The sequence below is a fragment of the Apiospora kogelbergensis genome (assembly GCF_038363985.1).
Source record: "Apiospora kogelbergensis strain CBS 113332 chromosome Unknown utg000001l_segment0_segment0, whole genome shotgun sequence".
NCBI lineage: Eukaryota > Fungi > Ascomycota > Sordariomycetes > Amphisphaeriales > Apiosporaceae > Apiospora > Apiospora kogelbergensis.
In genome coordinates this window covers 2538757-2564693 of record NW_027117418.1, presented here as the reverse complement: position 1 = coordinate 2564693, position 25937 = coordinate 2538757, and the positions used below count along the sequence as shown (strand labels likewise).

At 53.2% G+C, this 25937-nt stretch overlaps 8 protein-coding genes across 8 annotated transcripts; 5 read left to right on the top strand and 3 right to left on the bottom strand.

The window, feature by feature from the left end:
• Positions 1–579: 579 nt before the first annotated feature.
• Positions 580–2281, bottom strand: PG998_000803 (cyclin B; the record flags this gene model as incomplete). Its single annotated transcript, XM_066867621.1, has 4 exons — positions 580–671; positions 726–864; positions 921–2156; positions 2270–2281. The coding sequence occupies 4 exons, from the start codon at positions 2279–2281 to the stop codon at positions 580–582; spliced, it is 1479 nt and encodes a 492-aa protein (XP_066736036.1).
• Positions 2282–4372: 2091 nt separating this feature from the next.
• On the top strand, positions 4373–5668 carry PG998_000802 (mitochondrial 54S ribosomal protein uL2m; the record flags this gene model as incomplete). Its single annotated transcript, XM_066867620.1, has 3 exons — positions 4373–5357; positions 5414–5490; positions 5547–5668. The coding sequence occupies 3 exons, from the start codon at positions 4373–4375 to the stop codon at positions 5655–5657; spliced, it is 1173 nt and encodes a 390-aa protein (XP_066736035.1). The 3' UTR covers positions 5658–5668.
• Positions 5669–7223: 1555 nt separating this feature from the next.
• Positions 7224–8844, bottom strand: PG998_000801 (putative translation initiation factor eIF-2 gamma chain; the record flags this gene model as incomplete). Its single annotated transcript, XM_066867619.1, has 3 exons — positions 7224–7254; positions 7323–7945; positions 7969–8844. 3 exons carry the CDS (start codon positions 8842–8844, stop codon positions 7224–7226), a joined length of 1530 nt encoding a protein of 509 aa, XP_066736034.1.
• A 3178-nt stretch (positions 8845–12022) lies between these two features.
• PG998_000800 (uncharacterized protein) lies at positions 12023–13598 on the top strand (the record flags this gene model as incomplete). Its single annotated transcript, XM_066867618.1, has 4 exons — positions 12023–12442; positions 12495–12962; positions 13037–13179; positions 13205–13598. 4 exons carry the CDS (start codon positions 12023–12025, stop codon positions 13596–13598), a joined length of 1425 nt encoding a protein of 474 aa, XP_066736033.1.
• Positions 13599–14954: 1356 nt separating this feature from the next.
• Positions 14955–15638, top strand: PG998_000799 (UMP/CMP kinase; the record flags this gene model as incomplete). The annotated part of the gene is made up of 1 exon (XM_066867617.1): positions 14955–15638. One exon carries the CDS (start codon positions 14955–14957, stop codon positions 15636–15638), a length of 684 nt encoding a protein of 227 aa, XP_066736032.1.
• Positions 15639–16598: 960 nt separating this feature from the next.
• PG998_000798 (uncharacterized protein) lies at positions 16599–18004 on the bottom strand (the record flags this gene model as incomplete). Its single annotated transcript, XM_066867616.1, has 2 exons — positions 16599–17376; positions 17451–18004. 2 exons carry the CDS (start codon positions 18002–18004, stop codon positions 16599–16601), a joined length of 1332 nt encoding a protein of 443 aa, XP_066736031.1.
• A 1068-nt stretch (positions 18005–19072) lies between these two features.
• PG998_000797 (beta-lactamase superfamily domain-containing protein) lies at positions 19073–20128 on the top strand (the record flags this gene model as incomplete). The annotated part of the gene is made up of 1 exon (XM_066867615.1): positions 19073–20128. One exon carries the CDS (start codon positions 19073–19075, stop codon positions 20126–20128), a length of 1056 nt encoding a protein of 351 aa, XP_066736030.1.
• A 1606-nt stretch (positions 20129–21734) lies between these two features.
• On the top strand, positions 21735–24955 carry PG998_000796 (Ankyrin repeat and KH domain-containing protein 1; the record flags this gene model as incomplete). The annotated part of the gene is made up of 2 exons (XM_066867614.1): positions 21735–23011; positions 23059–24955. The coding sequence occupies 2 exons, from the start codon at positions 21735–21737 to the stop codon at positions 24953–24955; spliced, it is 3174 nt and encodes a 1057-aa protein (XP_066736029.1).
• Positions 24956–25937: the final 982 nt, after the last annotated feature.

Sequence of the window (25937 nt, the reverse complement as noted above, 5' to 3'; positions counted from 1 at the left end):
CAGCTAGCATTGCCTAACCATTACTTTCGTACGAGTATAGCAAAGCCAACATAGTCGGACTGGTGACGACTTCTTCCACTTCGCGCGAAAGAGCCGAACCAGCAGCAAAACAGTGGAAGATGCCCCGCAGACCAGATAGGTTAAAGACAGGACCAAAACGGCTCCATCGGGAAATATGCTAATCAAAACAACAAATCAAGACGCCATCCTCCAAGACTCCTAGACGCCCCTTTGCCGCATACGCCATGCATCATCAACAGATGGCAAAAAGAAGGGGCCAACGAACTAAGAATGACGGAGATGCACGCAAAACAACAACCAGCCAGCCACAGGCTGCTAGAAATAGAACCCCGAGAAAGCTCGAGATGCTGGGAGCAGACCGCCACACCTCAAGGTCCAAAACGGGAGGCCGCGTAGGTGTAGTGGTGTATGAGAATCGTCGGTCTAGAGCATCATGCAAGGAATTATCGTAAGGACCATCCAAGGTCCAGGGGTATCCTGAGACATTACAGAACACTCGACATAAAAGTATCATCGCGGTGAAATAGGGTTGCGTAGGTGTAAACGAACACGCAAGTCTTAAGACGAGATCTCGTCCAAAGAAAGGGTCGTGTCAGTGATGCCGAAAATGGGAGCGTTCTTCTTGGCCCATTGACGAGTGAGCAGAGATGCTGTATTAATGTTAGAAGGCGGCAGGACAGGCATGATGGGGAATGGTTTCTTACCCTTCAAGAACTTCTTGCTAGCATATTTCTTGTAAAATGCCTCATGGATAACAGGTCGGGCGAGATAGTCGACCATAAGCTCAAAGACAGGCTCGATCTCCTCCTCTGTGTAACCGGCGTAGTAAGCCAGGGTAGGGTCCTACATGAAGTTAGTGAGAAGATCAACGGAAGGGAAGCAATGGACGGGAAACTCACCCATTCGCCCCGATCAAGGATCATGCGAGCCAAGAACATGGCAGCGGCACCGACGTGGCTGGGCCTGTATGCCATGAAACGGTGATCAAGCAGGCTGATCTCCATCAGGTACTTCCCTATCGTTCTAGACTGGATGTCATAGTTGTCCGCCTTGGAGATACGACGCAGGAAGTTCATGGGGTTCGGGTAGCTCAAGTCATATTCCAGGGTTCCCAGGATGAACCGCTCAGCACTGAGGATCTCGGCCTCGGTGAAACCATCATCGGCAACATGGACGAAGTTTTGGACGTGAGGGGAGAGAACCTCCTCGTACTTGGAGGCAATGAACATGGCAGTGATGCCGACAAGCTGAAGTCGGTCAAGCTGGACAACCTTGGCAGACAGGAAACGATCGATGATGTTGACGGCCAGGAAAAGGGTTTCCGGCAAAAGGTGGAACCGGGTGTGCACTTCAATCAACCAGTCGACAAGAATGCCTCGCGTCTTCCACTCCAGATCATCTTGGTGCTCCATGTACTCCGGGTTGGGCACGGACTTAGGCTCAAGATCGCGCAGGTACTCGAAGATTTCTGTAGCATACTCGGCAGCCATCAGGGGATCGTCCATGTCCTCACTGTCCAGGTTGGTGACGCCAGGCGGGTAGATGTCGGCCTCCTCTATGGGTTCGGGCTTAACCTCTTCAACACGCTTCTCTGGGACTTCTTCGACCTTGGCGAGTTTTGACGACGGCTTTGCCTGGTTCTCGGCATCTGGGTTGAATGGCTTCTTGCGGGCTGGCTCCTCCTCGGCAACGACATCGGGCTTGACCGCTGTGCTGGACAGAACCTTCCTCTTCTGTGTGGTGTTGGCAGCAGAAGCGGCACCGGCACCGTTGCCGGTCCGGGCCTTGAGAGGGGCCTCTTTGGTGGCCGCGGGGACCCGTGTTGAGGCGGAGCGAGTGACACTCTTCTTCACACCGACAGGATAGCTGGCCTTGGACACAAGGCCTGCTGTCTTGGTCGCGGCGGCCTTCTTGCCCTCAACAACCTCGGTTTTGCCCGCGTTGGTGACATCGCCCAGAGCACTTCGTTTCGTTCGAGTCGCGGTAGGGTTCGCGTTTACTGCTGCCTTCTTGGATTGCAGAGGCTTTGTAGTGACTTCGACTTCAAGTGCGGCGGCCTTAGCACGCGTCATGCGTGCCGGAGCACCGTTCTCGTCATTCTCGTTCAAGACGCCGCGTTGCCTCGTAGCACGTCCCTTTGCAAAGAAACCAGTCAGTAAGACTCGAAGACGCGACTCTCGTGTTTCGGAAGGCGTGTCTTTCTAGACACGCGTCGCTGCACGTGGATTTTGTGAGGATTTTTACTCACAACGGCAGGCATATTGCTGATGAAAGAACGCTGTAATAAAGGTTCGATTCGATCTCAAAGATGTACTATAGCAACAAGTCAGGTCAGCTGGGAGAGTCTCTGGAGGTGGTTGTTGTAGAGGCCGCGGTTGACAGTGTGGCTAATTGAAGAAAGCTAGGTAGGGAGAAAAGATGTGGGGCGGGTGCTAAGGAGCGCCTTCGACACGCCGGGCATGATGCAACTACTACACGTGCCTTGACGCGATAGAAAGGCAGCAGAAGCGTGCACGATGGGCTGGATGGGGAGGGGAGACAGTGTCTCTCTTGTCGAGGAGGAGAGACGCACTTAGATATTATTTTCGAGGCGTCTCGGTGGTTCCGGCGGTGCGTGATATCAACACAGGCCCGAAGGGAACTGAAGGGCAGCGTGACCTGTCAGCTACTAATGAGTGAACCGGATGGAGGTGAGCTGAGGCGGTTGCTGTGGAAGTGCTAAGGCAATCCGAGCAATGGTCTAGAGCATGAAGGTTTGTTGGAGGTCCGGTAGGAGGAGGTGGTCGTTGGGTGGAATGAATGGAAGAAAAGAGGTAGAGGTGTAGATGAGGTTCTAATGTTTACAAGAACCGGGACGGGACCAAGCTGTGGTTTTGAGAGAGAGAGGGCAATGTTTAGCTTGTCAGACAAGCAAGACGCAAAAGAAAGCGTGCACTGAGTGGAGCGGGCCTGCGAAAAAAAGATACATCGGTACCTACCTTGGTTTTTTGACGTGAGCGTGTCTGATCCCGGGCCTCTGGGGCGTGAGAGGGCGTGCGAGGGCGTGCGAGGGCGAGCGGTTACGCGGGTTTGCCTGCGGTTTGGGCTGGTGCCAAGCGTTGGAGACGTGCTGCTGCTACTTGCTAGCCTGGAAGAGTCCACTAGCCCAGCGCGCGTCTTCTCGACTGTGGAGTAGGTCACGACGTAGGACGCAGGACGTAGGGGGAGGGAAAAGCGTGTCCAGCCGGCACACGGATCGGGATCAGGTTCGTATGCTTGTTTTTGGGGGGGACGACTACTCAATATCCGCTGTGGCTGGGAGATTCGATATTCGATATCCGATACAGTGCACTCAATCTCTGGCGGCTTCTTTGCTTTCCGTCGGGTTCGCTGGGGGAGAAGAGGAGCCTTGAAATAGAAGGAGCTGGCTAGTAGCAGGTCTGTCTGTCTGGTACCTGGAAATTGGTCTGCACCGGATACTAATTTCAGGTTGTCTGAAAGCATGGACAGGAGGGAGGGTGCACAACTTTGGAGATACACAAATAGCTCTGGATTGCAGCAGTCCTATTTATACATTTCATTCATTATACGCATAGCGTAGAGAAGATCAATGGATATCTGGGGAAGGGCGGCAGACACGATGCGGCACGATACCACGACACGATACGCCAGAACCTGAACAACAACAAGTCCCGCCGTCCCGTCGTCCAGCTACGTAACCGTGGTCAAGAAGGCCGAATGTCGAATGTCACCCTTTCCCCATGGCCTTTCCTTGATTTCTCGGCTGCTGTTCGTCGTTTCGACTGACGCGATCCTCCAATTGTCGCAGGTCCCGCACTGTTCTCCCTAGAAACCAGCTATGCAAGTCCCACTTCTTGCATTTTTGTCAATAGCAACAGCGGGGCAACCGCAGCTTCCAAGTACCCGCGTACTCCGTACCCCCTCCTTCCTTCTGGGCTCCACCCGTTTGGACGCGTTTGCGGCTTCCCGCGTTGGGATCGGAGGACCTGTGGCTTGGCTTGGATTCTGGCCCCGGCAACGTTTGTGTGGTTGTGGCTGATGGTCCGCGCAGTAGCTCGTAGGTTCCCGGCAGCTTAGAGCGCCCTAAAACATAGCTTTTGTCTCAAAGCAATCAAATTGATTTATCGGGCCGGGGGACGTTCAATTGTCCGGGACAGGAACAACCTAGCTCCTTGAGCTATTGATGCGATTGAGCCGCCTTAGAAGGACCAAGGGAAAATTACACGACCGGCTTCAGTGCGTATTGGCGATCAGCATCGAGAAGGGAAGAAGGGAGCTTGCAGAAGCCCACCAACACCAATCCAATTCCCATCTGCTCGCCTAGGTCGCAGCTGCTGGCTGGTGCGCCACGATGTTGCAACCCAGGCTGTTGGCCAGAATTGTGCCTCGGCCGATAATGGCGAGCTGCCAGTCGTCACCGAGCGCATCTTTGATTCGCCGCTATTCCGCCCGCATGCAAACCGGCTTTGAACCTGTCACGACGTCCGTCCCGAGCCCCAGCAGCTTCGCCGCCGAAAGGCCTCAGTACGCCCAAGACCGCCAATCGACCGTCATCCTGCGAACCTATAAGCCTCGGACCCCTGGTGTGCGGCATCTCAAGCGGCCCATCAACGATCACTTATGGAAGGGCAGACCCTTCCTCCCATTGACCTTCCCCAAGAAGGGAATGGGCAAGGGTGGTAGGAACTGCCATGGCCGCGTCACTGTAAGACATCGTGGAGGTGGTCACGCACGCAGAATACGCACCGTCGACTTTAGCCGTTGGGCCCCCGGACCGCATGTCGTCGAACGTATCGAGTATGACCCGAACCGCAGTGCCCACATCGCACTTTTGACCGAGGAAGCCACTAGCACAAAGTCATACATCATCGCACCGGACGGAACGAGAGCGGGAGACGTCGTGCAGAGTTACCGGGCTGGTATCCCCCAGGACCTCCTCGCGAGTATGGGTGGTGTTATCGACCCGGGTATCTTGGCTGCCAAGACTGCCCACCGAGGCAACTGTCTACCGCTGCATCTGATTCCCGTCGGTACTCCGGTCTTCAACGTCGGCTCGCACCCTAAGGGCAAGGCCGTATTCTGTAGAAGTGCCGGTACCTATGCCATTGTGGACTCCAAAGAGGAAGAGACCACGGCAGACGGTGTGAAGGTTGTGACGGGCAAGTATGTCAACGTCCGACTACAGAGCGGTGAAGTCAGAAGGTGCAGCAAAGACGCTTGTGCCACCATTGGAGTGGCCAGTAACCCCCATCACCAGTACCGCCAACTCGGTAAGGCTGGAAGAAGCCGATGGCTGAACATAAGGCCTACAGTGCGTGGTGTGGCCATGAACAAGGGTATGCAATTCGTACCATATTTTCCCTTTATATTTCGTTGCTAATGCCTCTTGCAGTTGACCATCCCCACGGTGGTGGTCGTGGTAAGTCGAAGGGTAACCGGAACCCCACCAGTCCTTGGGGACGAACACCGGTATGCTACCTTCTCAACTTTTCTCGGATTCTTGCCATTGCTAACCCCTGCTTCAGTCCAAAGGTGGTTTCAAGACGCGCAGAACAAGCAACGTCAACAAGTGGGTGGTTATTCCCAGAGTCCGCAACCACGGAAAGCGCAGAGACAAGAAGGGCAAGCAGGCTTAGATATAGACGTGAAGGTTGCATCTCACTGTATACCCATATGAACAATCAGGACTTTCTATGTCTGGATGTAGACCTATGTATAAAGAGCTGTAAAATACAACAACCATCCAAGGCACACATGACACGCCGTGCTGCCTTACTATCTTTGCCTCTCTTTTTTTTCTGCGGCTTCGGCCCAGGAATACAGCAGTAGAGAACGGGATACCCACCAAGGCCCGGAACCTCAGACTTGACAGCCGGAGTGCATGAAGAGGCCATTATTCGTAACTTTTGACCCGTGGGCCCCTCTCATAATCACAAGAAAAGGGGGAAAAGAGGAGACAGCACGGATAGTCTGAGACCCTCGATCGGGACTGGTGGAGCTGACGAAGATGTTGTAATATAGGCCATGTGAGTCATGTCAATAGATTTAACATTTCCCTAGCATGCATCAGCCTTATATCTACGCGTGCGATTTGGACATGGATCGTTACTCTGACAACCCATCGCAAAACACACCCAACGCGTCTTTCAATTATCCATCCCAGCTCCGCCACCCATCGCCTCAATACATCATCTTTCTTTACACCCCCTGTAATCAATTTATTGCCTCGTTCACGGAAGCTAGGGTGCTGTTCCTAGAGAGGAGGACCCCTATTGTGGCCCCATCTGGGTACGCCTGGACAGAGACAGGTAGATATCTTACGTTCACAGCTGCCACCTGGAGCAAACACGAACATCTTGCTGCAGTTAAGGTTGCAGGCTGGGCAGAGGGCGGCGAGTGCTTGCTGGCTATTGCGGTGAGGCCTAAAGCCGCCGTTCTACAGATGCATATGTGGTCCCATAGATCTGCCACCTGGTCCTTTTAGCCCAACCTTCTGGAAAACATACCCAGAGAGGTTGGTTTCTGTATAACTAACTACCAGTGAGGTAAAATGTCGAACGCCCGACACTGTCTCTACTGGATATGCCCATATGTATTCGTTGTATCGTCAGGAACGTCACCGCCGATGCGAGAGCGGCGTGGCTACTACTTCGGCGTATACAGGGAAGTTCCAATTACCGTCTCTGCCGTGGAAGGATTCCGTATATATAATGTCAGTAGAGTGGACTTCTAGAGTAGGTGTTTGCATGATCTGAACTCATCGGTTCTGAGATAGTTGGGGGCAGCAGCGTGCGGATGTCCAATCCGTAGCAGCAAGGCTGCGGGGAGGATTACAGAACACTTGCACTGTCCTTCCCCGTTGCCTAGATGTCTAGATAGTAATATGCCCAGCGTATTTTCAGGAGCATTGCTCGACCAGCTGCATGTCTGTTCTGTATTCGCCATGCCCTCGGTGGCAGATCAATTAGTTAGTCTGCCCATTTATTCACTTGATTCCAGTTGTATCCGGAGTAAATGTTCAAACCCTACGGAGTAAATGTTTATACCGAAGTAAACATTTATGATTCCGTCACACACAGTGGGCTGCAAAATACAGTATAATCATGAATGGTGCCTTTTTGTCTACCTGATATTTCATCTTACTGTCTACATACATGAGCCAGTGTCTGCTTATTCGGTGTTCTTTGATGCATATTATGCAATTATGACATGATGGGCTCAAGGGTATTGCCGCTAAATATTTCAGTCAGTAAAGTTATCTTGTAAAAAATAATGAAGAGAGGTGGATGGGGATGTCTTACGCAGTAATCGTTGCCCAGCCGATGAGACGCCAATGCTTCTCGATACGCCGCGACAACGCAATCTTCTCGCCGAGATTCGTGCATGCAGGTGAGGTCAAAGACAGCTTGGCGGCATCCTGCTTGATGGCGGCAACCTTTGCACCAGTCGATGTCGAGCCAATGTTGACCATGAGAACCTCGTTCTTCGCCAGCTTGGCAACCTTGGCCTGCTTGCCGTCCGCCGTCCGGACACCAAGCAATCGCTTGAGGAGATAGAAGTTGACCTCGATCTCGCTGTAGATGGCAGGAAGACGTCCCTTGAGACCCAGGACGAAGCCGACCAGACGATCGGCTCGGCACAGAGTAGGGTCGATCCTTGTACCAACACCAATCAAGCCACCGGGAACGGCGTACTTGAGATCGTTGAACTCGGAGTTGAGGGTTACGATTCTGCTCACAATAGGCTTGCACTGCAGGTTACCTTTATCATCACGCGTGACAATACCGGGGCGAATCTCGATCTCATCTCCCAGCTTCAATACACCATGGAGAATACTTCCACCAGCAACTCCACCCTTCAAATCATCAATCTCGGCACCAGGCTTATTGACATCGAAAGATCGAATAACCATCATGTGGGGATCCTGAGTGAAGTCTCGGGGGGAACAGGGATGGTGTTGACAATAGCCTCGTTGATAGCGTCGATGTTGAACTTCAGCTGGGCAGAGATGGGGATAATGGGGGACTTGGCGGCGGGTGTACCTCTGACGAACTTCAGGATGGACTGGTAGTGCTGCAGAGCGGCTTCTTCCCGCATAAGATCGACCTTGTTTTGAAGGATGATGATCTTGTCCAGCTTCATGATCTCAATAGCAGCCAAATGCTCCGAGGTTTGAGGCTGGGGCACGGACTCGTTACCTGCAATCAGCAGCAGGGCGGCGTCCATGACGGCGGCACCCGACAACATGGTGCTCATAAGAATATCGTGACCGGGACAGTCGACGAACGAGACATGGCGCAGCAGGCGGTAGGTACCGCTGCATCCCTCGCGCTCACAGGGCGGGTCGACCTCCTTCTCGCTCTTGTAGCTTCTGAAGCATGTAGGCCGCGGGCACTCTTGGCTGTCGCACTTGTAGATCTTGGCATTGGCATAACCCAGCTTGATGGTAATGTTTCGAATCAGCTCGTTCTTGAATCGGACGGTCTGGACGCCGGAGATGGCCTTGACGACTGTGGATTTTCCGTGGGCGACGTGGCCGATGGTACCAATATTGATGGTTGCTTGGCGTGCGATAATTTCAGGCGTGAGGGGCGATAACGAGTTGACATCGAGATCTTTCGGGTCGGTCTGGGGAGGCAGCTCGGGTCTTTGGACTGCCACGGGCGCAACGGCCGGGGTCTTCTTCATGGCCGACTTCAGAGGCTGCTCATCCTGATGTTCTTCGGCGCCCTCAGCTCCTCCCTCGTGAATGGACTCGTTGTCCGAGCCAGAGTCGGACTCGGCCACATCGTTGCCGAATTTATCAGCGCTGGTAGACGCCATGATTGCGGTTGCGATTGAGGTTGGTGGTTGAGGCGACTTTACTGGCTAAGCTTGGGTCGTCGGAATTGTGAGGTGTTGGGTGGGTGGGATGGTCTTTGATTTTCTTCAAATTTAGTGTGCATCTACAATCATGGATTGGTAGTAGCGATGACTCAAGTGAACCGAGGGGCAATACCCCACTATGGATATGGGGCTTGGGCAGCTCTAGCCACAAAAAAGCAAGCCACAAGCCTGCTGCTATGCGATTGTCCCGCTGGTCAACTGGGATAGCGGTAAATTGGGATGATCAATAATCAATAGGCTATCCGGCTGTAGAAATACTATGGCTGGATTGAGCAACAGAAAAAGAAACAGCGCGATAGCTACTTGATATATACCATCCTAATACGAAGCCTCTCTTGGTTGTTGTTTAGCGCCGTATCTAACATTATATTGTTCTAGAATACTGCTTTGTTGGTGTTCAGTAGACTTCAGGTCAAGGTCTCTCCAAATAAATAATCTCATTGTACAGCATGTATAAAGACGATGTCCAGGACAACTACGCAATTCATTGGTATCTGGAAGTAGGATCGAGTATCAGTCCCGGTGCTTTGGTGGAAGGTTCAGAGGCAGGAGGCAAGATGTTGCTGACAGGTAAGGGAGCGTTGCGCATGCCACATGTCAGACACCACGCCATGCCAGCTTTGGATGCTCAGATAATTACCTGGGATGTGTAGAATCTGGGCCACTGTTTGGGGTGATAGACAAGCCCCTGCCAACAACTTGGGCCAGCCTGCCGGGCTCATCTCGTTCCTCGGGACAGAACACAAGTCGTCTAGGTAAGGGGTCGGTTCATGGCTTCGGCTCTTATGGCCATGCTGATCTACCCAATGCCGCGATCGCCTGATCCTTTGGGTGTAGTTCTGGGAGTAGCAAACAAGACCAAACCTGTTAAGTTATTCTTTGCACATATAGCATATATATACAAATTAACGGGACATTGAATTGTCTAAAATTGGCGGACGAAGCCTTCTAGCGGCTTCACCGTAGTGGTTGCTGGTTATCGAAACAGCGAGTGACGATGACATAGGTTAAATATATCCGGTGTCCCTTGATTTCCTGCAGGAGTTTTCGGAGCGACGAGCACTTGGCCTTGGTGATAGTCGCTGACAACGAAGCCTTGGAGATGTGTTTTTGGAGGTCAACTGACGATTCTAGACCTCCGAATGGGGAGGAAAGGAGGGGGAGGGGAGGGTAGTAGCTAAAAATAAACACAATTTATCCCGGAATCGTAGCAAAAACTGGGTTAAATCTTGCTGGCACAGACCAGAAGGAGCTCTGCCGATTGAATAAGAATACATAATCAGCATGATTAGCGGCACAGCAGGAACACCTCCCCAATTCAATCGCCAGTGTCACCCGTGAGCACGGGAGGGATTCCCTTCTCGTTCATGACGGCCGAATGGTCTGGACGTTACCACCTGGCTTGCTTGGGATTTCCAATGAGGGCGTAGACGAGTTTTCTAGTGCTTATTGTGTATTACCACTTTATAAATGGCGTCGCGTCTTGGGTCGTAACGAAGCTGTACTTTCGCTTCTCAAAATAGCAGGCTGGCAGCCTACAAACAGTGAGAATATGCATGCACCGCTACATGAGGGTTGGCACGAATGTCACCGAGCAGGTTGCACCGGGCGGCTTCACAGTTGAGTCGGACAAGCCAAACCGAGGAACAGCGGGTTTCGAGCTTGGAGCCCAGAGTGGAACATACGATGCCATTTCATTTCGTCTTGATTGATATCGCGTTCATGTCCAGACATAAAGACGACAAAAGACACAAAACCCGAGGTGAAGCCAACACAAGAAGGCTGGCGCAACTGGTGCTGGAAGCCAGGTGCCAGGTCAGCTTGCCGCCCATGTTCCCGACCCCATGCAGCGTGGGAGGGCGGCATCACGCCATCCTGATCTCTGATTGGCTGCAGGGTTTGCATCGTCGCAGGGGTGCTGAAGCTCCCCAGCCTATCATGGCTGCAGATCAGTAGCAAGGGTCTATCGAAGCGCTCAGACGACTGCTCTGGTTGGTTCGTTGCACCCAACCGCACACCCAACCATATGCGAATACCTCGCTTCTCTCCTCCTCCCCTCAGCTCAGTCCAAGACAAACCCCTGCCAACGGCAACTATTGTTCTGGCCTCCGCACTAGATTTGGCAGATTGGCCACACCAGACTACCAGAAACCCCCGAACGGCTGTCGCATTTGATTCGCACTTGGCATTCTCGACAACTGTTGGCTGCAATGACTGACCAGGGCGCCAATGCAAGTCAGAAAAACTCGTACCGCTCAAATGGCTCCCACTGCCAGTTGCCGGGGGGGGCAAGTGTACCCTCCCACCTCCTCTGATGTGCTGATAGATATAAGTAGACTTCGGTAAGCCGGGCGGGCGAGTAACATGCAGTGTTAAGAGGTACTTTGCAGCCGGATCTTGCTTCTTATTATCAGTCGCCCACGTATATCCAACCATCCATAGTGACTGACAAAGCTGCCCCTCCTCTCCGGCCTCTCTGATATACCCGGCTCTTTCCCATCTTACCGACCAACAGACCGTGACTCTCACGTCTATCCTCGAGCTCATACCAAACGTCTCGTCTCTTCCTCTGTGACATCGAGAATCGCAGCAACCGCCTGCACAGTTTGATCCAAGGTTTCGCCATCTAACGATCGAGCGAACGGGACCAGCAGCACGGCGCCACTCCGTCACCCCAGTGGGCGTTTATTTGGACGTATCGCCCACCCAGAAATTGGAGCGCTGTCCTAGCCGCCCTATCAGAGCCCGTCACCGGCTACCCATAGAGGCCCGTTCCTTGTGAGCAATCTCATTGACTCTTGCATGGCATGACCTCCACAACTAACCGGGCCCATGCAGCGGCTTCTTGAGATAGGTTGGGTGGTACAAGACACCAGGCCGGCGTCTACACAAAATCACCTCTCGCCCCAAGTGCTCAGCCGTGGGAAATCTTTCTTCTCTCGACAGCTGGTCTCTCCAATCCGTAACCTTCACCCAAGTTGCTTCAGCCATACCTTGAACACTTGCACACCGATCTTATTTCTTTGCTGCATATATACACTGCCTGGCAGTCAGTTGTATAGCATCTCACTTTCTTTTATCCCATCCACATCGTGTTAACACACACACCTCAACAATGAGCTCCCCCGATGATAGGAGGCGGCCCGCCGTCCAGCACTACACACCTTCTCGGACATCATCTCAGGGCTCTTCATCGTCAGGATCGTCACTAAAGCAGTTGCGGACGCCGAGGTTCGCGGAGGCCACCAGCATCCATTCCCCCATCGACGACGCAAGGGGTCCCTTTGCGGACCCACCAAACGCTACACATGCGCAACCGGCAGACGTAGGCTTTGGGTACATTGGCGAGAACCCCGCGGCAAAGGAGTCAACAGCAGCAGCAACCGTCCCCATGACTCCCTTGAAGAGTGCCATGAAGGTTCCCGGAACACCTGCGAGGAAATTCGATAACCCCTTGAGCCCGACCTTCAGAGAGGAAGAGATCTTGGGCAAGCGTGAGCAGGACACAGAGAAGGAGCAAGCAAAGATCTTGTTAGTCACAGCACTCCTGAGGATATACCGTCGATCAGTTACTAACCGGACTGCAGACTATCAAAACAAGAGTGCGATTCGCCAAGTTTGCGCTTCGTGGTGTCAACTTCAGCTGCAGTCTCATCATTCTTTCTATGCTCACATCCTCTTTCGCCATCTTCAACGCGACCAAGGCATTGCCCGCTCAGAACGGACTCCCGCCATGGGCAGAGAACACCAACTCTTGGCCCCAGAAGGTGGTCTTGGCCGCGGCTTGCCTTAACCTGTCGATCTGCGTTCTCATCTTCGTGGGCTACTGCCGGGGTGGTCACCACCGAGCCGAGAAAGTCGGCGTTTACTACACTCTGTTCGCTGTCGGCTGGTTTATCTTCAACATGATCATCTGGGCTATCGCTGCTGGCGTTTTGCAATTCACAAGGAACAACAGCGGGAACAAGGACATGTGGGGATGGGCCTGCGTTGAGAACCACCGATCCGAAGTCTTCTCGAACAAGGTCGACTATGCGCTCGTATGCAGACTTCAGGTAAGCAAACCAGCTCGGTCCATGACAATGACTGTCATAATTTTGCGTTGGGCGTTGAGACTAACTAGTACCAGAACTGGACCTTAATCTGCATCATCATTGAGATTGTGATCGAGGTGATCAGCATCACGCTCTACAGCGTCATCTTCTACCGATACTACACCAAGCGGCGCCTGGCGAAGTCGATGGACATGCGCGACCGTGCCCGGTCCGACTTGTACCTTGCCCAGCTGCGATCTCAGTCGGCCCCCCAACACGCCCGGTTTCGGACCCAAGTCTCCGGCCTTCTCCCAATACGCGATGTCGCCGCGCTTCCCCCCTTCTGCGTACAAGTCCCTGGGCGAGATCTCTGAACAGCCGCAGCAGCAGCCGAGCTTCACGCCGGCCGAGCCGCCGCAGTCATCTTTCGCGCAGGCTGCTTCACCGCAGAGCGAGAGCAAGCCGTTCAGCCTGCAAGCACCGCCCAAGAAGGCCCCGAGCGCCACGCCGAGAATGACCGGGGCGCTCCGAACCCCTGACACGCCTACAGCTCCGGTGCAGAACTTTGACTTCGTAGCGCCTGGCGAGCAGCAATACGCCGCTGTGCCGATCCCGGGAGCCTACGCAGACGCAGTCAACAAGCCTGTTTACCGATAAGCGTAAGGCACGGGCGGTCTGTACAGGGGGGAGTGTTGATGAATAATGATGATCGGAAACTCGAAATAATGAGCACGTCCCCCGTTTTTCCAGCTGAGCTGATGGAGTCTGTATATTGGGAGGGCGGAAATTATTGCTTGTCAACTTGGGACAACTACGGCGTTCTACATGGGATGGATGATACCTGGGCGAGGGGGTGGGACTTTTGTTTTTGGCAGTCTGGCACCCCCTGAACACTTCTTCTTACTATCGCTACGACACTTTGCCTGCGCAACGCTTTATGTGCGCCGAGGCGGCTCGTCAACTTTCTACAAAATGTAATTACAAACTCTGTACAATCAAAGAGATATCCAAAAGAAATCATTACATAGCAAATTGCAGTCTTTTACCGACCTCGAACCCGAACATGACTTCCAGACACGTTGTTGACTGTGAGTGCTAGTTTGCTCGTGACGAAGAACCAGCCAGGGACGCCATCTCGTAGATGTGGCCTATAACAGTCTGGCGGTCGTCGGATGCGTGCATCACGGCAACTGCTGGCCTCAAGGCTAACTGACAGCGGTGTTGGTTAATTATCGACGATGGAGACCCACTCCGTTTAGGCCCATTCACCCCCTGTAGAGGTCTAGAAGCCAGTCAGTCCCCCTTGTCTTAATCGAGACAAGCAGAAGCAGGGCAAAAGTGCAGCAAGCGGCCGTCGCGTCATTTCAAGACAGCAAGACAGTAAGTACATCTACACACACCAACACTTTCCAACACAACCCACCTCCTCCTCCTCTAGATCCAAGAGGAACCAATGGCGAGCACGACAGCAACAATGCAGCGTCTTCTCTGGCGGCAAGCGGCCACCAGGGCCTCTGCCCGGTTTTGCGCATCTGCCTCCGCTTCCACTCGGTCCTTTGTCTCGTCGTCGGCTGCATCGCGGCTTTCCTCCTCCAGACTTGCTGCCACTACCAAAGCCGCTACCCCTATTTCCTCCCCGACCTTGCGATCCAGCCCCCGAAGAGCCTACAGCTCCCAACCGCCGCCCCCGAACCCGAACCAGACTGTCAAGTTCTGGCCTTTCCTGATCATCATTGCTGGTGGTTTTGCTGGTTACGCATTCCTAGTTAAGCGCAGAGTCGGTAAGCAATACCCACGTGTTTTCGTTAGAAGCCGGGCACAGATCACAGATCCGAGATCCACGACGGCACCAAGGAGCTACGTGCCACGGTTCGTAGCAAACCGGTCCCTTCTGTCCATTGGAGTGACTATTGTGGTTTCTCTCTCTGCTCTGTCTCCTTGTCTTCCCGCCCTCCGTATTACATCGGCGGTTTCGGCAATAAAATAGCTAAATCTCGGTCAATTCACACAGAAATGCCTGCCACCGACGCCCCCAAGACCGGCCGCATCGGCGCCCCCGCCAAATCCACACCCACCTTCAACCCCGATGATGTGACCGTCGTCTTCGTGCTGGGCGGCCCTGGCGCCGGCAAGGGCACCCAGTGCGCCCACCTGGTCAAGGACTACGGCTTCACGCACCTGTCGGCCGGCGACCTGCTGCGCGCCGAGCAGGACCGCGAGGGTAGCGAGTTCGGTCAGATGATCAAGGACTACATCAAGGACGGCCTGATCGTGCCCATGGAGGTGACGGTCCAGCTCCTCGAGAACGCCATGACGGCCACCGTCGACCCCTCGGGCAAGGGTGAGACCGCCGGCAAGAAGGGCAAGTTCCTCATCGACGGCTTCCCCCGCAAGATGGACCAGGCCGTCAAGTTCGAGGCCGCCGTCTGCCCCGCCAAGGCCGTCCTCTTCTACGACTGCCCTGAGGCTGAGATGGAGCGCCGTCTGCTCGACCGCGGTAAGACCAGCGGCCGCGCCGACGACAACGCCGACAGCATCCGCAAGCGCTTCCGCACCTTTGTCGAGACCAGCATGCCCGTCGTCGACGCCTTCGAGAAGCAGGGCAAGGTCATCAAGATCGACGGCACCGCCAAGCCCGAGGACGTCCACAAGACCACCCAGCAGCGCATCGAGGCCAAGCTCGGCCGCGAGTTCTAAATCGTTCACAAATAGACTTGCCTTTTTCTGCTGGGCACTTTCACGGTCCGACCAGAAACACACCAACCGCATGCAATCTTCGTTGAGAGATACCTATAGAAAGCCCCCCGGCCCCTCCTGTGACATACGTTTCTGGTGGCCATGAGGAGGAAAGTAATATACGATCGGATTGGGCTGAGTGACGAGGGCTTGGTTTGTTGGCTATAGAGATTGATTTTATCGAAGGGCACCCTTATGCCTGCTCGCTAGAGCGAGTACAAGGGCAGACTCGCCTCTTTTCTTGACTTGTATAATACATCGTACACTACATCGACAGACAGACACAGAGCATACACCGACTCTGACTTTTCCCTTGAACCCCCTATATATGTATTCCTTGTTCAATATCAATTGACTTCATCGCAAAGCAAAACAGGATCACAACTTAAGAAAGATGCCCAAAAGCTTCAAGAGTAGTATCATCTTTGCATTTGTAGTGGTCCATCCCCTATAGACAGACTCTTCTACCATTTTAACAGACCACGTGGCTTACTTGAGCTGCTGGCCATCTTCTTCCGCAAGTGCTGTTTTGGTCCGTCTCTACCATATGGCACGAATAAATCCTCGTACTGTCGCCTACGCTCCATACCTCCTCCCCATATATACGGATGGGGAGGGGTATAAGCTTCTACTCAAAACGGCAAAATCGCATTCTCCCACTTGGGTAAGCCCTTCTCGGCATGCCAAGAACAGACGAGGGGAAACTTCTTCGCACAGTCATCACGATGTATCGCCGTCGCCTTCCCCGTACCAAGAATAGTCAAATGCCAATGCCGTTTCATCTTCGTATCATGACAACATAACAATTAACCCAGACGCCAAGTCTAGCCCACGAAAAATCACCATGCCATCCCTATGGGTCCCCTTTTTGGTTGCAGAAGCGTAGGAAAAGCGAGAAGGAATGTATTCTGTAGGACGCATCTAATCCTCATCTTCTCCTCGTTGTCTGGGCGGAGGGCGGTCGCTGCGGTCACGGTCGCCTCCGCCGCCACCACGTCTGCGGTCGCCACCTCGGCGGTTGCCGCCGTCCTCGAATCCGGTACCGTTGAGCTTGCGCTCCAACTCCTCCACTTCACGCTTGCGAGCAGCCTCGGCGTTGGTCTGCTCTTTTCTGAGAGCAGCAGCAACGGCAGTGATGGTCCGGCGCCAGCCGTCGACTCTGTCGCCGAGCTCTCGCCATTGCTTCTCGCCAAAGACGCGGTAGACGGTGCGGTGAACAAGGAAGACCTGCTCGCGCTGCGACAGCTTACCCTCGACTAGACCGGCACGGATCACGTCGATAGCCCACAGCTCAATCTCGTTGTCGGGGATTTGCAGAGCCTTGGTGATAAGCTTGTAAGGGATTTCACGAGAAGGCTGCGACGCGGCGAGCGAAGCAAATGTGAGGAGGCGGATTTTGCGATGAAGAAGATCGGCGTTGAGGTGTTCCTTCTCGATGAAATCGTCGTGCTCCTCGTTGAAGTCGTTGTAGTCCTCCAGATCCTTCTCGGCGAAGATCTCGAGGAGCTCGAAGTAGACAGCATGAGAGTCTGACAAGGCCTGGACGGCACGGAGACCCATCAAGTCTGAGAAATCGTAGTGAGTGGGAGAAAGGAGGGCTGCCTTCAAAGCGCGGAGGGCCAGGCGCTGGGCGTCCTCGCTTGAAGCCTCCTCCTTCTCGAATGTGTTGATAGCTTTGACGATGAAGTCGTATGACGTGCTGGAGACAATAGCGGATTAGCATAACGCCTCCCCCAGCGATGTGTGCATTTCAGAATTGGCAGTGCTACTTACTGCTCATCACCAGCCTCGGACGCGACCTCAGCAATCTCCTCGTACAGCTTTCGCTGCGCCGCCTCGTCAATATCCCACTGCTCAACCCAGGAGTCGAGTGTGCGCAGGTGCTTCTTGAGGGCGTCAAACATAGAGTATTGCTTGACGAAGCGAACAATAAAGGTGAAGATGTGGAATCGGATCTCGTTGTCGGGCTTGACCATGTTGAAGATGTTGGTGAGAGCGCCGAGGGCCAGGGCGGGGCCGTTCTGGGGAGACGAAGTGACGGGCTTCAGGAGGTTGTCGCAGACCTTGGGCAGCAGCTTGTCGGAGTTCTTGGACTGCATGACCAGGTAGACGAGCAGGTTGTAGGCGGCGGTGAACTCCTTCTCGGGGACCTGGTTCAGGGCGGACGAGGCGACGATGATCTTCTTAAGTATCTCGTCTTGCTGGTCCTTCTCGATCAGCGGCTTGACCTCGTCGCCGATCTTCACGTAGTCGGCCATCTCCTGGGCCAGCTCGTTGAAGGTGCCATCGACGAAGACGAGCTGCGGCTGGACCGAAGTCGAAGCCATGTTGTCGGTTTGCAGGTGGGAAGATAGAGTTCCTCGATCCACTGGGTGGTTGCTTGTGGGTTTGATTGGGATCTTTTGGATGCGGATTGAGACTGACGCAGAGCTCTTGTTGGGGACCAATAGCTTCGAGTGCGCTATCGACTTCGCAATTATGTTCTTCAATGGCGGCCTGGCGGAGCCGATGGTATTTCGGGAAGGCGTCAATCTTCTGCACCAGCAATTTTGGGGATTTTTTTCGTGGGATGATTTATCTATCCGGGCGTTGTGGGTAACGAAGATATGCGTCTAGCCCAGCCTGCCCCTCCTTTCACAGGCTTCCCCTCTTTTACGGGCTGCACTCCTCGCTCGCCCAATCATGCTAGCAGCTCAGTACCCCACTCTGGGCAGATTCTACCGATGCTTCAATCAGGAACAAGAGGGACAGAGATGCACTAATCCATCCTGGATTGAGAAAACCGGCATAAGGATCAATCCCAGTCAAGAGTCAAGCCATGTCAGATTCTGGATAGTGCTGCACTTCGATAAATCCAGGCGACGCCCTCTCACGGCCAGTCAGTCGTGTTGCATGAATGCATCATGTCCTTCCCAGACTACGTTATTCTACCGACTTGGCCCAGTCTTTACTGACTGACTCCAGGAATGGTTATATCTAACATTCTGATGGACAACAAGGAGAAACCTGGAGGGTATCGTAATAATTATCATATGTCTTGCTTGATTCGTTTTGAAGTGGCGATGTTTACCAGTGTAGAACCGGCGGGGTTGGCTCAGATACCTATTATTTACGACAAGTCATGTAGCCAAGACACGTATCCTGCTGGGAAGTGAGCAACGCGTTATTACCGAACCGAGGTGAGCGCAACAAAAAGGCATTCACGTTATATACTGGGAAGAGAGCGTTTGTTCCGAAAGGGGGCTGGTTCTATTACATCATCTGGACGACATGGATTTGCCTCTCGAGGGAACTTATACCCCAATAACCGCAACCAGCTCCAGGTTACCAGGTATACTCTATGATATTTGTAACAGCCATCAACTAGATCCTCCTACTATTCCAACGTATGCAGTATGAGTTCACTACGCCACCTTCACCTTGATAGCTCGAAAAGACAACCACTGCTGAAAGATCATACACAAGTGGGAGACGAGCCACTATCTCTTCCAGTGAAGAAGGTTCATACCCACCCTTGTATATCAGGCGGCGACGAGGATGCAAGTGTGTACTTCATAGGCACTGCTACAACCGTCATTGAGTGGCAGGGCATGCGTATCCTCACGGATCCCAACTTCCTCCATGCAGGAGACCACATCCATCTCGGTCCCGGTGTCACAGCAGAACGGCTGACCAACCCGGCGCTTGCCCTGCACGAGCTTCCCAGCCTGGACTGTATCTTGCTCTCCCACTATCATGCCGATCATTTCGACCAGAAGGTCGAGGCGTCTCTCAACAGACTGTTCCCCATCATCACCACACCTCACGCAAAGAAATGCCTGACCTCTTTGAAAGACGAGCCGTTCGAACGGGTCACAGAGTTGGACTTCTTCGAGAGTGTAATGCTTCATACCGGCAGTGGGCCGGTTCCTGGGACGGATGTAAAGCTTGTCGTTCGGGTGACCGGAACGCCGGGGAAACATGTGCCGCCCGGCGCGCTGGCCGCTGCAAACGAGTTTCTTCAAGCCGTGCCGCCTGTCAATGGCTGGCTTGTCGAACTCGGATACGCCCACGACATGGCCACCGGGGCGGACCCCGAGACGATCAAGACGGGCTACCGGATCTACATCTCTGGGGATACGCTCTTCGTGGACGAGCTCCAAGAAATCAAGCGAAAGCTGACGGACGAGAAGATCGACTTGATGCTCATCCATCTGGGCGGAACCACCATCCCGGGGCCCAAGATGCCTCTGGTCATGGTGACGATGGATGCTGAACAGGGACTGAAGCTGATGCATCTAATGGACCCGGACGTGACTATCCCAATTCATTATGACGACTACTCAGTCTTCCTGTCACCTCTTTCGGACTTCAAGAACAAGGTGGATGAAGACGGATGGCATGATCGCGTCGTCTACCTGGACCGAGGTGAGCAGTACAGGTTCCAAGTCCGGGCTGCTGAAGAAGCCTAAGAGGATTCCGATTAGGGAGCCATTGGTGGCATTTGAGTTGGTGCGGTCGTCTGAACTCACTGGTAGTACATTGTGACTTCAGCTAGGAGACAGGCAGGGCTTGGCAATATGTCTGTAATATATTGGATGAAGTCCATCTGCATGCGACGGCTGTTCAGCGTTCCTTGGTTTGTCATGGAATTGGGTGCTTTTCTACTTCAACACCTCGATATGGGCAAGTGACAAGCATCAGCCCGGCATTGATGCACCTGGAGAGTGCTGCAAATCTCTTCTGATGATCCAAGTCCAGACTTTGCCGGGAACAGACCGATCCATGGCATGCAGGCTGTAAAGTTAAGGTTAGGAATTTGACACTGGCGTGGGGCACCGTACCGATAGGGTATAGCGCATCCGCCGCTTTTGCTCAGGCCAGGCTCAGCCAGTTATCAGTCATGTGACTGAGAACTGCGTGCATCCAAATATTATGCAAGTTGGCATAAAGAAAACGGAACCCAGCCAAACGGAGCGGAACTGCCTGGTGTCATTGATGGTCTGTGTTCTAGTCCCTTGCGCGTTGGGTCTGGACGATTGTGTCCGCTACCTGCATGGCAACCCACTGACTAGGGATGACCGAGAAGTGCGTACCTACATCATGTTCGTATAAACTCCTTCTAGTGCTGCACCGTAGAGTTACAGAGTAATCACCCAAGGCAATTTGATTCGCAATGATTAAGAAGTACGCCGTTCACTTGATCTGTGGCTGCATATTCTCATACTGACGATTTACATAGTTCTAGGTAGTTGGGATGATCATCGCAACGCGACGCGTTGGGCCAGGCATGGCGTTCGACTCAGTGCCAGACAGTCTTTCACAGGTAGCCATTCAACACGCAATGAAGCCACAGAACGGTTCATTACGCTCTCAGCACACCTCACCTCATGCCCTGCTGGCTCCACGGACACCAGTAACTGTCTGCCCAAATCTTACAGGATTATTAACTTCCAGGGCTAGTTGACTGGGCGTTAGGTAGTGGGTGGGATTTTGACTATTAACACAAGGCTAGGATCCATGTGCCGTCGGAACCCTTGTTCCATTGCTAGTCCAGGAAATCCCAACATTCTACTATAGCTGATCAGTACAGGTACATTTGTACAAGGGCAACACCACGCGCCGGCGCCCTTTGCCGTTATGAGATTGCTGGCCTAGTGTAGCCAGATGATGACTCATTGCAATCCGAAATGAGTAGAGATGCAACTAGGGGACTGTCCTCTGCATCCGCATCTCCCATTGCCAAGCACTTGCCACTGCCAAATGCCATACACTGCGAGCGCTGCCAATCAGGTCGAGTGCAATGCATGCACCTTTGTCACATAACGAGCAGTGGTCTGCATATAGGCACCAGTAGGCATCGACTGTGTACACATCGCTAGCATGGCTTACTTCGCCACCGTCCTACCAATGCCCTTCTATTGTACAGCCAGGTAGGGCAGACTCTAGACAACGTCTCTGTAGGCGGGAATGCAAACGGTTCAAGCCGGTAACTCCTGGCATGCTCTCGAATAGTTATCTCCTCCAATTCCATTTCGACCCATTCGTACGCCCACTTCGAAAGGGGCCGTCGCAACCATGGCCGACCCACTATCGATAGCGGGGAGCGCGGTCGGGATCATCTCCCTCGGCATCCAAGTAACGCAATCGCTTTTCGACTACTACACGGCCCTGAGATACCAACACTCCGACGCCGCCCACGCGGCGGAGAGACTCGACAGTCTTTCAGAGCTTCTCGGACGCTTGTATCATCATTGCCAAAGCCGCAAGTTCCGAGCCGACGAGGCGGATTCTGTTCGGAGGATCGAATTGCTGCTCCAAGAGTGTCAGGAATTCATACAGGAGCTCCAGGGCGAGGCGGACAAGTTCAAGGATACTCCAGCGACCAACATCCAGTCCGCAGTCAAGATAACAGCCCGCCGTGTAACATACCCATTCCGGAAGAGCACATTGGAAAAGCTGGACGAAGACATTGTCGAAATCACCGACCGCCTCAAACTAGCCCTACAAATTTTGCAGCAGGAGGTCATCGACCGGGTCCAGGATGATGTCCAAGATACCAAAGCACTTCTTGAGCTGGTCAGGTCCTCGCAACTCTCTTCCGAACTCCAGAGCTGGCTCAAGGCGTCCGATGCCACCGTCAACTTCAACGAGGCCTGTAAGAAGAAGCACCCGCGCACTGGGCTCTGGCTCGTCCACGGCGAACCCTTCCGTGTCTGGCTTCATAGCCCGCGGTCTTTCTTATGGCTGAGAGGCTTCGCCGGGTGCGGCAAGTCCGTGCTGTGTTCCACTGCCATTCAGTACGCCTTTCGGCACCGCAGGTCGCATCCAAAAATAGGCATTGCCTTTTTCTTCTTCACATTCAACGACAAGAGCAAGCAGGACGCCTCTGCCTTGCTGCGGGCCCTCACCTTGCAGCTATCAGCACAGCTAGAACATCACGACGATCTATCCCGCCTATACGACAGCTACCGCCATGCCACTCCGCCAGACGAAGCACTCCTGGGTTGCCTCCATCAGCTCGTGAGGGCGTTCCAAGATGTCTACGTGCTAGTAGATGCGCTAGACGAAAGCCCACGGAGCCAGCATCGAGAAACGATGCTTCAGGTCATTAAAGACATGCGCGCTTGGAAAGAAACAGGCCTGCACCTCTTAGTCACAAGCCGCGATGAGGTCGACATAAAGGGCGAACTGGAAGCAACACCGGAAGAGACAATCGAGATGAAGAATGCCGAAGTGGATCAGGATATAGCTGTTTTTGTTGCCCAGCATCTCCGAGAAAATAGGCGCTTGCGGAAATGGCAGCCATACTATGACCGAATCGAGAAGGCACTGACGGATCGAGCAAACGGAGTGTTAGTATCCTTGCGATGCCTGCATACGTTCACTAACAAGCCCTTAGTTTCCGCTGGGCGGAGTACCAATTAACAGCACTGGCAGCTTGTGCAGCAAACCAGCATCTTCTCAACCAACTACTCCAGTCCCTGCCACTATCGCTAGACGAGACCTATGCACGGATGCTAAAGAATATCGCACCCGAAATGCGCGAATATGCTCGGCAAATGTTGAGCATCATGTGCTGTGCTATAAGACCCCTTACGGACTCAGAGCTAATCGATGCTCTTGCGGTCAAGCTTGGTGAAAACCCTAGGTTCGACGTGGAACGCAGGTTCCAAGATATAAACGATCTTCAACTTATCTGTCCAGGATTCATAGAAATTGATATGGATCTCAATATGGGGCAAAAGACTGTTCGCATCGCACACTTCTCCGTACAAGAATACCTTGAGGACCAAAGGATCCTTGAGCATGAGGACATTGCTCTATTTCATGTTCGAAAACAGGACGCCCATATTGATATGGCGACGATTTGCTTGACCTTGCTTCTTCAGTCTCAGGGTAAAGAGCTGCGGGACGCCGACTCTGTCAAGAAAGCCTACCCCCTGGCCGGATATGCTGCTCGCTACTGGCCGGAACATATTGCAAGCAGAACCTTAAGAAGCAGCACTGAAAGGAAAATACTACAACTATTCCAAGACCCAGAAGGCACTTTTAGCGCGTGGGTGCATATCTGGAATGTTGATGACTACTGGGGGAGGCTAGGAAGCAGGGAAATGCCGAGCCCAATCTATTACGCTGCCCTCTTAGGCCTGACCAAGATTCTCGGCGAGCTGCTCAACGAAGGCTGCTCGACAACACAGATTCCGTTAATGACAACCACGCCACTAGGTTATACAGATGTCCAAAACGGAGTGTTTAAGATGCTGCTGCAGGCGGTGTCCACCTTCGCTGCTATTTTCCGGCTGACCAAAGTTTTCAGTTGGCTGCTTGATAAAATACATACAACAACACGATCTCTGCCATTAACAATGCCAATGGGTTATATTAATGTTGAAGGTGAGCAGATCCAGACGGCACTGCAAGCAGCGTCGTTTGGAGTTCATAGGGAAGCTATAGAAGTTCTGCCCAAGGAGCGCAGCGACGTGAATGCGCAAGGCGGATGGTACGGCAATGCTCTCCAGGCTGCTTCATACGAAGGACACGAAACGATCGTCCAAATGCTGCTCGGCAAAGGGGCCGATGTGAAAACACAAGGCGGACGGTACGGCAATGCCCTCTACGCTGCTTCGTACAGAGGGCACGAAACGATCGTCCAAATGCTGCTCGGCCACGGGGCCGATGTAAACGCGCAAGGCGGAGTGTGCGGCAATGCTCTCCAGGCTGCTTCACTTCACGGACACGAAACAATCGTCCAAATGCTGCTCGGTAAAGGGGCCGATGTGAAAACACAAGGCGGACGGTACGGCAATGCTCTCCAGGCTGCTTCATACGGAGGACACGAAACAATCGTCCAAATGCTGCTCGGTAAAGGGGCCGATGTGAAAACACAAGGCGGACGGTACGGCAATGCTCTCCAGGCTGCTTCATACGGAGGACACGAAACAATCGTCCAAATGCTGCTCGGTAAAGGGGCCGATGTGAAAACACAAGGCGGACGGTACGGCAATGCTCTCCAGGCTGCTTCATACGGAGGACACGAAACAATCGTCCAAATGCTGCTCGGTTACAAGGCCGATGTAAACGCGCAAGGCGGAGCGCACGGCAATGCCCTCCAGGCTGCTTCATCCGAAGGACACGAAACGATCGTCCAAATACTGCTCGGTCACGGGGCCGACGTGAACGCGCAAGGCGGTGTGTACGGCAATGCTCTCCAGGCTGCTTCACTTCACGGACACGAAACGATCGTCCAGATACTACTAGGTAAAGGGGCTGAATCTTTCCAGCAATACACCATGTAACCATAGAGTAAACGCTCAAGGTAATTAAAGTTTTGCTAATTAAGAAGTATACTATTTCCATATTCTAATACAACAATTTATGCGATTCTAGGTGATTAAGATAACATATAGCTTTATACGTTTGCTAGCAATGCAGCCGCAGGCCGAGCCACGATGATATTGACCTTCAATGGGCCAGCGAGCTTCTCGCAAAGGCGCTCCTTCATTCTCCGGAAACGAACTGACGGCTGGACTGTAGCTTGTACGGGGGTAGACCGCTGCGTACCTCTGCTAAGCTGCAGTTGCTTATGCCGTGCCGATTATGGCCGGCACGATGGCAAAGCAGGCCAGAAACGGCCGCCGGCCTGGTCTGCAACGCCTACGAGGAGCACGATATATGTACTTGGGACTAAGCCCTTCCCGAATGTCGCACTACTTACAGGCCTGTTCTGTTGCGTTTATTCGGGAGTCATGGTGCTAAATAAGAGCATATATCTTATGAGCCAGGTCGTCTAGAGTCTATATTTAAGGCGAGAGGGGCGGGTGCGACATATTTCTGTTATAGTATGACTATTCATTGGAGAAAGCAAGCGTGGATTTATTCTATCCCTCCGTGTAAAACCTACATAACGCCTCGGCTCCCTTTCCTTCTCATCACTTCTAAGGGCCGCTCAGTCAGACGAGCCACAGTTCAATCCAACTCTAGGCCGGCTAGGGGCTTATACAGCTGTGCCAGCATAATTGCACTCTCCAAGGGCACTCCAGAACTTACAAGGCCTGGCTCTCCTATTTTCACATTTATTTATCCCGGGGTGCCTTGTATCGTTATCCTCGTAATCATCGTGGGCGAAGCCCATGTGCGACAGCTACAGTGGTGCGTAGAGGTTGCCGGCGTGTCTAGAGGCGATGGCCAAAGCGATCGAGAAGGAGGAGCGTGGGCCAGTAACACTTGGATGAACAAGTGTTTATAGTTATTACATGGGGCTGTCGGTCAAGCAGCTTC